At 36.3% G+C, this 13,842-nt stretch overlaps 1 protein-coding gene across 4 annotated transcripts; it reads left to right on the top strand.

The window, feature by feature from the left end:
- The first annotated feature begins 3,080 nt into the window (after positions 1 to 3,080).
- On the top strand, positions 3,081 to 10,139 carry LOC113110657 (dynein heavy chain 12, axonemal-like). 4 transcript variants are annotated; one of them, XM_026274786.1, is made up of 10 exons: positions 3,081 to 3,210; positions 3,487 to 3,621; positions 3,710 to 3,762; positions 4,620 to 4,751; positions 4,840 to 4,998; positions 6,056 to 6,301; positions 7,279 to 7,456; positions 8,109 to 8,652; positions 8,727 to 8,880; positions 9,754 to 10,139. In XM_026274786.1, exons 2-10 carry the CDS (start codon positions 3,506 to 3,508, stop codon positions 9,930 to 9,932), a joined length of 1,761 nt encoding a protein of 586 aa, XP_026130571.1. In that variant the 5' UTR covers positions 3,081 to 3,210; positions 3,487 to 3,505; the 3' UTR covers positions 9,933 to 10,139. The 4 variants fall into 4 exon arrangements, with proteins under 4 accessions (XP_026130571.1, XP_026130573.1, XP_026130574.1 ...); XM_026274788.1 differs by having other exon boundaries at positions 3,434 to 3,621; XM_026274787.1 differs by lacking the exon at positions 3,081 to 3,210 and having other exon boundaries at positions 3,222 to 3,621.
- Positions 10,140 to 13,842: the final 3,703 nt, after the last annotated feature.

The following is a 13,842-nucleotide window of genomic DNA, read 5'->3' as shown; positions in this document are numbered from 1 at the left end:
GCAGACATGATATGGCTGAGACAAACCATATTCCAAAAGGACAAATGAAACAGTGCAATGCAAGAGGATTCTGGGCAGATTAGGACAGGAACACATAAGGTGAGATATGAAGTGATGAAATATGTTTTGTCAGATTGGTGTCAAGCCCGTCCTGGCCTAGAATCTACCTGGAATGTAATTCTATCACCTCTCAGCAGCCAGAGGCTGAATTTCATTCTTCTTAACCCAAAAGCTGAAGTACTCACTGTGTTAAAGCCATTTTCTCTATGCATTTGTGAGCTGTCACGTGTCTGCTGCTGACTCACATATGCAATTATCATTGTGTTTCTGTTCTCAAACTGAATTACCTCATAACCCTGTGAGAGATTTTTATATAACATATGATTATTTTATCAACAGTGTTTTATGAATTTTCACTTTTTGTTCCTCAGGCAGAACAGCTAACTTCTTTCATTTGCTGATGCATGATTTTCTCATAAATTATGTTGTTCCTATAAAATGTACAGCTTTTATTTTAATTAGATCTATTTTTATTTTATAAGACCTCCAAAATGTGTCCCTTTTTATACATGAAAATACAAGTTTTGATTGAACTACCTGTGAATCAAAGTATTTTAATGCACCTTTAAGCCAATCAGAATATTCAGACAAACCATGATATAAATAGATTTATTACAGTAACTGTTCAACAAACCAAGCAACTAATGGTAGCGTTAAGGAACAAAAGAACATACTTTTTGTGTTTGTGTCAATTTGCAGAAGTTACCTGTTCAGAACTTGAAGAGCAGTCTCTAGATTAAAATGAAGGTCCCCAAGGTTCGGAGCGGGATCGTGAATCATTTGAGTCAGTTTGGGGGTCGCGGATCATTTGAATCAATTCAAGAGTTCAAAGCGGGTTTGCAAATCATTTGAGTCAGTTTGGGGATCACAAATCGTTTGAGTCAGTTTGGGGATCGCGAATCATTTGGGTCAGTTTGGGAGTTCGGAGCAGGATCGCGATCATCTGAATCAATTCGGGAGTTCAAAACGGGTTCGCGAATCATATGTGTCAGTTTGGGGATCGCAAATCATTTGAATCAGTTCGGGAGTTCGTAGCGGGATCGCGAATCATTTGAGTCAGCTTGGGGTTCGCGAATCATTTGAGTCAGTTCGGGAGTTCGTAGCGGGTTCGCGAATCATTTAAGTCAGTTCGGGAGTTCGTAGCAGGTTCGCGAATCATTTGAGTCAGTTTGGGAGTTCGTAGCGGGTTTGCGAATCATTTGAGTCAGTTCGGGAGTTCGTAGCGGGATCGCGAATCATTTGAGTCAGTTCGGGAGTTCGTAGCGGGATCGCGAATCATTTGAGTCATTTCGGGAGTTCGTAAGGGTATCGCGAATCATTTGAGTCAGTTTGGGGATCGCAAATCATTTGGGTCAGTTTGGGAGTTCGGAGCGGGATCGCGGATCATCTGAATCAATTCGAGAGTTCAAAGCGGGTTCGCGAATCATTTGAGTCAGTTTGGGGATCGCGAATCATTTGGGTCAGTTCGGGAGTTCGGAGCGGGATCGCGAATCATTTGAATCAGTTCAGGAGTTCGTAGCGGGTTCGCGAATCATTTGAGTCAGTTCGGGAGTTCGTAGCGGGATCGCGAATCATTTGGGTCAGTTTGGGAGTTCGGAGCGGGATCGCGAATCATTTGGGTCAGTTTGGGAGTTCGGAGCGGGATCGCGGATCATCTGAATCAATTCGAGGGTTCAAAGCGGGTTCGCGAATCATTTGAGTCAGTTTGGGGATCGCGAATCATTTGGGTCAGTTCGGGAGTTCGGAAATACAAAATGTTGCAGAATAATGCAATATATGAATGAATAATAGCCTAAAGAACCTTTGTGTCATAAGGGTTCTTTCTTGTCATTATAGAACCTTTTTAGCATAAAAGCTTCTTTGGAGTTGAGTAAAGAACTCTATGGTTTTATATAGAACCCCAATGAACCCTTTTTTCTAAGAGCCTAGTCCTATATCTCCATAGTATCTAAACTGTCACAGTATATGCACATTTTCTATGGATAGATAGAAAGAATTACTCTCCAATGCAGCCAGAAGCAATATAAAAAATGTAATATATAAATAATGAATTTAATATCTCTTTCTTAAATCTGCACTGTTAAAGAGATATTATTACACAATTTCAAATGTAAACTGTAAAATAAGTATTTTCTATGTTAACTGGACATCGGTGACTCAGTAAAACAAGGAACGTAGTGAGCTTGTGTAAGTGTGAAGTATTTGATGTTGCATATATACTGCACAATGCACTTTTATATCTGATTTAGATTTTGCTACGTGGGAGGAAGCTATTTTATATGGAAATCTGTTACCTCCACTGAAAAAAAGACAAATAAAGGTAAATGTGACTTTGTATTTTTATTTTCTCACACTTCTTTTCCCCCTCAGAATTGCATGATGTAAACACAGAATTGTTAGAGTTAGCTAAAAAGCCAGAATTATAAACTATGTAAATGTAAACTTTTAAAAAGTTGCAATTCTGTAAAATAAATTGAACTTGCAGTTGCAAGAAAAAAGTCCAAATTGCCAGTTTATATCTTATATCTTGCAATTGAGATGTAAACTCCCAATTGCGAGAAAAAAAGTTACAATATCCTTAAAAAAATATATATATATATTTAGTCATGGAAATGAGCTTCCACAGTTTTCTGTGAATGTGTGAGACTTAAATAGGTTTAACAGAAGAATAACAAAGGTAATGGAAAAACTACCCAATTTGTGCTACAAACCATAATGATAATGATAATAAATCATAAATAATAATTAATGAATGCAAATACCAGGGCATAATGGACTGTTTTTATACAGGTATGATAACTATAAGCAATGACACCGGAAGTCTTTCACACACAAGTTTGAAATTGCCTCGCTTACGTTATAAATAACAGCTGTCAGTGCACAACGTTTTTATTCCTCAGAGAAGCTTGATCAAATCAAATTATTCCTTAAAACATTAATACGATATAAAACACTGTATGACAAAAGTCTAGTTCATGTCCAAAATATTAATTTTTATTGCAGAATAAAAATGTTCATGTGTGTGAAGACCATATCAGAAGTCTGGATCCTCTGAAGTATCCTTCTGAGTCTCATGATCAGGTATTTATAGACGAACTGTGACCTAGTATTCAGTCAAAACTGCATCGGCGCAACAACAACACTTGCAAGGTAACGTGAAAATAAAATGCCTAATATTTTGGAAATGTAATTTTAAACTTTCACAAGTCTGATAGCACAGCTAAAAGAAGTTGGTGTAAATCGTAAGTGGTTTGTTTACTTTTTATATCTAGCCAGACACACACAATATACTATATTCATAGACTCTGACACACATTATTACAGATTATTAAAGGATTGAAGCTTTTAGACTCGCACGTGGTGTTATTTACAGTTTGCAAACACGTGAGCAGCAATAGTCACGTGCCAAGATTTGTCTATAACCAGCATCTAGTAGGACAGTGTGATGGATTTGGACACATCTGGAAGGGGTTTTGAGGAGGAGGTGGCAACCCAGCTGATGATCGAGAGTCTCAGAGAACAAGGGTTGGTCACGAGCCCTTTCTCCGGTGAATCCTGCAGGTCAGAGACACTTAAAAACCTTTCAATAAGTTCAGATTCATGTCTGCTGCTGCTGCCTGAATGCAAAACCATGTATTTTGGTCTGCAGAATCATTCAGATCACCCCTGAGAGAGAGAAGATATTCAATGCAATAAAGCATGGTATGAATATGTCAATCACACAATGACAAGGTCATATTTCATCCCTAAAGAAAAAAATAAAAAGGTGCAAACTGTAAAAAAAAAAATTATTGTGTATTTTTTTTTTTTAGCATTTTGATATTTTAAATAAATATTGTCGTGACAAATACAAATTTTCACCCATTTTCTCTTTAGTGTAATGTGTGTACTTATTTTATACTTCATTAATAGTAATAGTTTTTTTTTTCCAATTATCCTTATATTCTCAAAGGAGATTATTATTATAATTTGTTCTACATTATAAGAAAATGCTGGACTATTTTTGTTATTAAAATCAGATGAAATGTTTTATGTTCCATAAATCCTTTATTTATTTATTTTTTATTAAAGTAATATATTTTTTGAGGGGTGTGCATGATTGTATAATGATCATCAGGACCATTCATTTGTTTTTGTTTCTGCACTGTACAGTATTTTTCATGACAATTAATTTTAAGCTTATTTTCAGCATTAAAAATATTAGATTTTTTTAAACTTAACATTTTTATTTGAATGAAGTGAAATTATAGGAAAATAATCTACCATGTATAAAAATCTCATTAAGAAAAATATAATTTATGATTTATTTGTTTGTTTGCTTATATGACCTGATATGTTTCACGGGTTTCAATATATTATCATCATCACATTTAAACAGCATGTGCATTCACTTCTGAAAATCCTTCATTGATGTTGTACCAGGTTTCTGGTTTATGCTAGTTTTTGCTGGATTGGTGCTAGTCTGGTCATTGAAATATAACCACGGCATAGCAATGAAGTTAATGGAGTTAATTCAGCTGGTTCAGAAGCTTCTGCTGATTCTCTGGATGTGTTATCAGGTGATGAACAGTCCCTCCGTGAGCTGACTGTCCATCAGCAAGCTTTCTCTGAAGAAGACGACACAGACTACATCCCCTTACACGAGGCTGCCATACAGAACAACCAGAACATCCTTGAGATCACATTTACCGGTCTGTCACGAGAATCCACTTTGTTTCTGATCATCATTGTTGATCTTATGTGTCAGGAGAGCAGTGACTGATCTCTTCTGTTCATCAGCGTCTCCCGAGGATGCCAAGCACAGAAAGACTCGTCAGGGTAAGACGGCTCTCTTCTTAGCGGTGGAGAAAGGGCTTTTGGACAACGCTTGTTTCTTGCTGGACCACGGCAGCAGTCCAGACACCTTGGATGAAGACGAAGACTCGCCTCTCGTTGTAGGTCAGAAAAGCCCATGGGTCATTCTTCCATTGGAGTGAGAAACAAAAACCAGAATAAATAAAAAAAAAGTGTATATCAAGTGCATTTAGCAATAATAAATCAATTAATATAATACATTTATTATTTATTTAAAAATGTGTTTAATATGCTATATTCAGTAAAATATTGGAATTTAGAATTTTAATTCATTTTACTCAAATACTGGTGCTTATGCTTAGAATGTGAGCTGCTATTAAGATTATATATGCAGTTCTACTTTATTAACATTTTGAATGTGTTTTTATTTCCAGTTTCCATTTTAAATTTTTAAATGTTAAATGTAGTTTTTATTTATTTTATTTCAGTTTTAGTTTGTTATTTTACTGCATCAAATTAAACAAAATAGTGTCTTGGCAACTAGCTGAAATTAAATGATTTTTTAATGTTTAATTTCAAGCAACAAAAACATTTTTTAATGGTTTATTTATTGTTTCAGCTTCTATTTACCAAAATTAAGATTAAAATATTTAATATCACCGTGGACTTCCATAAAGTTTAACACAAGAAATTGTCAGCAATTTAGCAAAATGTATGAAAAATAATAGGGAATAATTAATAGAATCACCTGCAACACAAAGAAATGGGCGACAACTATTTCTAAAGTATATTGAAAAAGTTGGGAAACATGTCTTTTTCTTAAACTGAATAAAATATGTATTTATTTTAAACAATTATAAAATCTATATTCAGAATATAATCACTTTAATTTGTGTTAAAAATGATTTATTGTTTATTATATACCAGGATACTTTGATTAGTGGTTGGAACATGCAGATTTGGTTTCAGATTCAATTAAAAGTGTATTTTAACAGTGCACAAATTGCTCACCCTTCAGAATACAAATAATTCATTCTTTATTAGAATTGAAACAGTTGTGAAGTAGATGGAGATCACTAGACATGGCAAATGAAGGATGAGCTTCCTCTTTAAAAAGCCAGCAATCTCAAAACCTGATTTCAGTTAAGTTACATTCCTTTTCTGTTCTTCCTGACCAAATGTTGATGTTTTTTCCCTATAGCCATAAGGAACAATCACTATGGCATGGCAAAGCTCCTGCTAAACTTCAGTGCCACAGTTAACCAGGAGGGGGCGAACCACAGGACGGCCCTTCATGAAGCCGCCCGGCTCGGCCTGATGGATTTCGTGGATCTGCTGTTGAAGTACGGAGCTCATCCCGACCCCAGAAGCTCTTATGGCCTGACGCCGTTAGCATTAGCTGCACAGGCCGGACACCTGGAGATCATCCGAACACTTCTCCAGAGAGGTCAGAGAATCAAGATGTAGCCCGGGGTCATTATAGTAAAGTAAAACAAAAAAACCTCCCTGGCCATTTCGTTTCGTTTTTTTTTTTTTTTTTATTTAAAAAAAAAAATTGTGTGTCATACTTTATTAAATTTGCATTTCTGTGGTGGTATGCTGATAACTTGCAGATTTTTACCAGTTTTAAATATAGCCTTATGGATATTTCCATAATGTTCTGTTATTTTGGAACCAGGGTTATCGGTTTAGATTTATTAGTTAACTGAAACCAAAAAAAACAAGAAACACAAAATAAACAAAGCAAACAAAAGAGTAAAGCTAAGTTTTTAAAACTTAACTAAACAAAAATTTAATTATTCAATCTTGACATTTAAACAACACAAAAAAAGATTTGTTCAGTAAAATTTAATATATTAATAGTAATAGATATGCATTATATAATAATTATATAGTAATGTTATAAATTACAAAAACAGTTAATTACGTTATTGTACAACTGTAGTCGTATGTTTTTAACTGCTGATTTACTTAAAAATATATAATGCAGTGAGAAAATTACTTTAAAATAAAAAATAACGTCAAATTTCAAGGTTGGTACAAAAGCAGTTTATATAATAAAAATAATAATATTAATACATAATTATTATAATGCTATAAACATATATAAAAATAAATAAATACATAATTATTATAATGCTTTATTTATTTTTATATATGTTTTTGATATCATTATTAAGAATAGTTCAAAATGGCAAAAACACAACATAATTACTAAAACGTACAAATTAAAAAATAAACATATTCAAAATATGAATAAAACTTTAGTAGAATTTCAATGATTATAAAATATCACATGAAGTCTTGTAATTATCTAATATTTCATGTGTTTTTTCTATTGTCTTGGGCTCGGTGTCTTTAATGCAGTGAATTTGTGAATCATTTCTGTTTGCTTTGCTGTGAGTGAGATAGTGTTGTGTTCAGGTGCTGATGTGAAGTCTCAGGCTCAGGGTTGTGCAACAGTCCTGTTTGAGGCGTCTGCCTCAGGAAACCCTGACGTCATCTCCTTACTTTTGGAGTACGGCGCTGACGCCAACATAACAACACCCAAACACACGGGACACCTGCCCATCCACAGAGTGGCCCACCGCGGACACGTCAAGTCAGTGTGTGATGAAGCATCGTGAAATAAACTAAAAGTGAAATGTTTAAGGTTTTAAACATTTACATTTGATGTATATATTACCAGTGCATACTGTATGCTACTTTGCATAAAGTTTGGAATAATTATGATTATTTAATGTTTCTGAAAAGGCTCATCCATCTGCATTTAAACATACAGTAAAATGTTGTAATATTACTAATAAATCATTCATATTTTATCATTTTTGTAATGTAAAGCTGAATTTTTAGCATTATTACACAAATCTTCAGTGTAACATGAATAACATTTTTTCATTTATTTTGTAAAAGTGTTATCACTAAATCATTTTTAGGTGTATATAACAAAACTTGCATCATTACAGAAGTTAAATAATTGTAAACAAACTTAAAATGCATTATAAACTATTTATGACATTATTTTTGACACCATCCTCATTTTTCAGCAAATGCCTAAAAATTGTAACAGTACTAGCTTTCTTGAAGGTTTCTGACACATTACAGCAAAATATAGAAATAATTGACTTGAAACCATTTTTGTAGCTGATGAAAAGAGCTAGTGTTCAAATCATTTTGGACACCACTGTATTTACTGTATATTTCAGGAAATGTTTATTTTATTTCAAGTAAAGGACATTAACTTCTGTCCGCAGGGCTCTGGCTCGGCTGATACCGGTGACGTCGTTGGATGCGGTGGATGACAGTGGGATCAGTCCTCTTCACTTGGCGGCGGCAGGTGGACACACTCAGTGTCTAGAGATGCTACTAAAAGCCAATTATGACCCTAACTTCATGCTGCACCCTTGGGTGCGCCGCAGCTACGACGATAAGCGTCAGTCCGCACTCTACTTCGCCGTCTCCAATGAAGACATCGCCTCCACCCGAGTCCTGTTGGAAGCTGGAGCCATGCCCAACCAGGACCCTGTCAAGTGCCTGCAGGTGGCACTGAGGCTGGGAAACCACGAACTGATCAACCTGCTGCTTCGCTACGGAGCCAACGTCAATTACTACTGCAGAGTGAACACCACGCACTTCCCGTCGGCCTTACAGTACGCCCTGAAGGACGAGGTGGTGCTGCGGATGCTGTGTAACTATGGTTACAACGTGGAGCGATGCTTTGACTGTCCATACGGGGAGGGATCACACGTCCCACATGGATACGAGGGATGGAGTGACACCGTCATTAAAGACACGCTGGTGAGTTCGCGTCTGACGTTCGGTGTCCGGTGTTTCTGGCGTGTGTGTTGAGCTCTCTTTCCCTCTCGCTGTAGTTCTGTGAGGTCATCTCTGTCTCGTGGCTCAAACATCTCTCAGGAAACATGGTTCGCATCATGCTAGATTACGTCGATCATGTGACCTTTTGCTCCAAACTGAAGGCTGCGCTCATGGAGCAGAAACAGTGGCCTGAAATCTGCAAAATTCAAGGTTTGTTCAAAAATCTTTATTTGACTCTCTCTATTCTAATTCTATTTTACCTATTTGCTGACTTGAACCTCTCTGTTTGTTTTCTTACTGCTTGTTTTCTTTTAAAAAATGCCCCTAACACTAGCTTTCTCTATTCTTTCCCTATTCTATCTACTTGTTTCTTTTTATTATCTGTGTATTAAGCGAGAGTGACGGCTCTGTGTAGTAAATAGCGCTCCATTTGAACTTCGGAGCATCGCGAATCATTGATTCAGATCGGGACTTCGGAGCATCGCGAATCATTGATTCAGATCGGGACTTCGGAGCATCGCGAATCATTGATTCAGATCGGGACTTCGGAGCATCGCGAATCATTGATTCAGATCGGGACTTCGGAGCATCGCGAGTCATTGATTCAGGTCGGGACTTCGGAGCATCGCGAATCATTGATTCAGGTCGGGACTTCGGAGCATCGCGAATAATTGATTCAGATCGGGACTCGGGACTTCGGAGCATCGCGAATCATTGATTCAGATCGGGACTTCGGAGCATCGCGAATCATTAATTCAGATCGGGACTTCGGAGCATTTATTGCGAATCATTTGATCGGGACTTCGGAGCATCGCGAATCAATGATTCAGATCGGGACTTCGGAGGATTTATTGCGAATCATTTGATTCAAATCGGGACTTCGGAGTAATTTAGTAGAGACACTATGACATGTCCCTACCAATATCAGCCACTACTAAATTGTTCCTAGCAATCATTTTTATCAAACAATGTCCTCTCTGGGATGTCACCACCAATGCCAAAATCAAACCTACACTGCAAAATGTATGAACTCCTGTGTCATGTGTCATGCTTTCATTTTTGACTAGTTTTGTTTCTTTACAGAGAAAGTCCGCTGTCTGCAGCATCTCTGTCGGCTGAAGATCAGGGCTTGTTTGGGTCGGTTGCGTTTGAGAGCTCCGATCTTCATGAGCTTCCTTCCATTACCAGAACGACTGAAGCAATACATCCTGTACAAAGATTATGATCTCTACGCTCAGAAATGCCAAACACAAAGCAAATAAACTAGAATTCACACCTGTAGAAACACAATCACAGCTCAGAGCAAGTGCAATAGACACTCCACAATAGACGTCTTGTCCAGAATTATGTGCATATTTTTTAAATACAGTTAATATGTAACACAAAGAGTCTTAATGTTAACGAATATGTAAAGAACTCAATAATTTATTCAATGAAATAAATGTTTTAATAAAATATAGCCATTGATGCATTTGTTTGTGAACAAAAGTCTTTTTTGGAAGCATATTTGTGCAAAGAAATACTCTGTTTGTTTTCTAACTGCTTGTTTCTTTAAAAAAATGCCCCTAACACTAGCTTTGTCTATTCTTTCCCTATTCTATCTACTTGTTTTCTTTTTATTATCTGTGTATTAAGCGATAGTGACGGCTCTGTGTAATAAATAGCGCTCCATTTGAACTTCGGAGCATCGCGAATCATTGATTCAGATCGGAACTTCGGAGCATCGCGAATCATCAGTTCAAATTGGGACTTCGGAGCATTTATTGCGAATCATTTGATGGGACTTTGGAGAATCGCGAATCATTGATTCAGATCGGGACTTCGGAGCATCGCGAATCATTGATTCAGATCGGGACTTCGGAGCATCTCGAATCATTGATTCAGATCGGGACTTCGGAGCATCGCGAATCATTGATTCAGATCGTGACTTCGGAGCATCGCGAATCATTGATTCAGATCGGGACTTCGGAGCATCGCGAATCATCAGTTCAAATTGGGACTTCGGAGCATTTATTGCAAATCATTTGATCGGGACTTTGGAGAATCGCGAATCATTGATTCAGATCGGGACTTAGTTCGGAGCATCGCGAATCATTGATTCAGATCGGGACTTCGGAGTATCGCGAATCATTGATTCAGATAAAGACTTCGGAGCATCGCGAATCATTGATTCAGATAAAGACTTCGGAGCATCTCGAATCATTGATTCAGATCGGGACTTTGGATCATTTGATCATTTTGCAAATTAAATGATTGGCGAACCATGCTCTGAGTCCTGATCTGAAATCAGGGCCAGCCCGCGGTATAGGCGGTATAGGCAAATGCTAAGGGCGCCACTCATCCATAGGGGCGCCAGAATGAGTGAACGAGTGAATTTGTTTTTTTTTTTTTTAATTTTACATATTTTTTTTTAATAATAGGCTACTATTTAAAAACCATTAATTCGAAATACTACCAAATAAAGCAAAAAAACAAAAAACAAAAAAAGTCCGGCTCTTCAATCTTCCCCCGCCCATCAGGTGCTTGAAGTGCGTCAGAAACAGAGCGCGCGCACGATCAGTTGTTGGTAATTTGTTGTGTAGCGTGCCCGACGCCACATCCAATGTAGACAGCCAGTGGCGTAGCCAGGGGAGGGGCCATGGGGGCACTGGCCCCTCCTGAAAACTGATTGGCCCCCCAGTGTGCCCCCACCCTTCTACTTGTCTGTCACTCACAAATTCAAATCATAATCTTTCAGTTTAGTAAATAACTCATGATTGCGTCGCGATGCTTCTCAACGAGGACCAAGAATAGCGAGCTGCTGTTTTCCAACGAAAAAAAGCACACGATAAGTTGATCTATTTTATATAGCTTATGTTTTTCGATTAGCGAGATGACCAAGATGCTAATCATTATATTTACTATGCTCCTCTGATGCTGAATGTAAAAGGGGTTTACTGCGTTACGATTTACTTATTTTTCGGCCCAACGCGCCGATATAGGCAACAACGCAATTTAAAGCAATGGTTTAAAAAAAGTATAATTGCAATTCTAATAAAGTCATTATTGGATCATGCAGTCGATTAGCGACTTTTTTCACTTAAGTGAGGTTACGAAAATCGTATGATGTTTATCTAACGCTCCACACTTGAGAAAAAAAAAAAAAAAACGCTGCACACTTGAGACTTTTTTTCCAGTCTATGGGTGAGACACATGCAAAAACATCGTTTTTTTACTGGTCAATTTTGAGATTTGGGGCTGTTTGTCTTCAATAACATGTCTTCTTTCAGACTTGTGGTGAAAAAAAAGTCCAAAATACACATATAGGTCTTTATTTTTCTACACCTTTAGTCTATTTGCGTCTGTAGATTCCTAATAAATTCAGTTGGTGTTCTAAATCACCATGGTGCTCCGCGATTGCTGTCTGCACCCTGGAAAGCTCTCTCTCTAGCTCTATCTCCCTCCCTTCACAGAAGTTATTGACAAAACGTCATTTGATGACACCCAGAAACATTCCCAAATGAAAAAAAATCATACATAAATATTTAATGCATGATTAAATAGCAAAATAAATAACTAATACTAAAATAACACTGGACTAATTAAGCTATTCTAAACTATTTCTATAGGATCCACATATTTTACTTAAACTAAAGCTACCTTTTTGAACAAGTAGCTATCTAACAAAGTATGGATATATGATATTTTTAAATCAATATGCTCAAGATGAATTAGCCTTAACATAAGTAGATGTTGTTTATTCATCAATGCAAATTTACTGCAACTGCTGCTATGCAAATTGAATGGGACGTGGATAATAAACAAAAACAATTTGTTATATTAAATTTATATTAGTTATATTAATTAATTGTGTATTTATTTCTATGAATTATTAATGCTATTCTGCATTTATATAAATAAGGCTATTATATATATTTTATATAAGGCTATTATAAATAAATTATATTATTATTATTATTATTTGTGAGTTGTACACTATTCATACATTGGATTCATTTATTTATTACAGTTTTTCTTTCACTTTTGTAAAGTGAAAAGTTAATACAAATTGTATTTGATTGTTTTGATTTAGAGCAGTGAATAACTAATAATATGGTAACACTGTTTATTACTGATTTTAAAGGTTACTGAACTCTTGAAATGATTTGGATATACAGTTCAAACAACACAAGATTGGCCCCTCTGTATTAATCGTGGCCCCTCTTGTGCCCCCCAGTTGAAAAAATCCTAGAATCGCCCCTGTAGACAGCACTGCTTTTGTTAACACACAGCTCATAGAAACGGGCCTGGCAGCTCGCGCCAGTTCTAGACACGGTGAAAGTTTCCTGATTGTGACGGAAGGCCAAATTTACATGACACATTATAAATGAGCATAGTCTTCGATAGATACAGTGCCAAAAAGAAGAGAAGAGGATAAAGACAGAGGTAAAGAGATGTAGTGAAACAACAATTTATTGCATAGGAGTAAGATACTATAATTTCATGGCAGTTATTTTTACCTTAAACCTAATGTTAGCAGTTGTTCTGAGTTCCCAGACTGTGATTTTGTACAATCATGTCAGTTTTAAGACGCATTTTTTATTATCACTTTTTTATTAATGTTTTACTCTACAGTTGTGCAGTTTTGGGGGGATACAGTACAGGCCAAAAGTTTGGAAACATTACTATTTTTTATGTTTTTGAAAGAAGTTTCTTCTGCTCATCAAGCCTGCATTTATTTGATCAAAAATACAGAAAAAATGTAATATTGTGATATATTATTACAATTTAAAATAATTTGTTTTCAATTTATTATACTTTAAATTATCATTTATTTCTGTGATGCAAAGCTGAATTTTCAGCATCATTACTCCATTCTTCAGTGTCACATGTGACATCCAGTCTATCACATGATCCTTTAGAAATCATTCTAATATTATGATTTATTATGAGTGTTGGAAACAGTTCTGCTGTAATGTGTGTGTGTGTGTGTGTGTGTATGTATGTGTATATATATATATATATATATATATATATATATATATATATATATGCTAAATCATGAACACAATGACAGGGTAAAATGGGCTGTGTAGCATGGGGCGCCAGGTAAAATCTTGCCTAGGGAAGCAAATTGGTCAGGGCCGGCCCTGTCTGAAATGATGGTTTGCAAATTGTTTTTCAGATTGGGAC

This window comes from Carassius auratus, chromosome 11 (genome assembly GCF_003368295.1).
Source record: "Carassius auratus strain Wakin chromosome 11, ASM336829v1, whole genome shotgun sequence".
Taxonomy (NCBI): Eukaryota; Metazoa; Chordata; class Actinopteri; order Cypriniformes; family Cyprinidae; genus Carassius; species Carassius auratus.
This window is presented reverse-complemented; position numbering and strand designations above follow the sequence as displayed.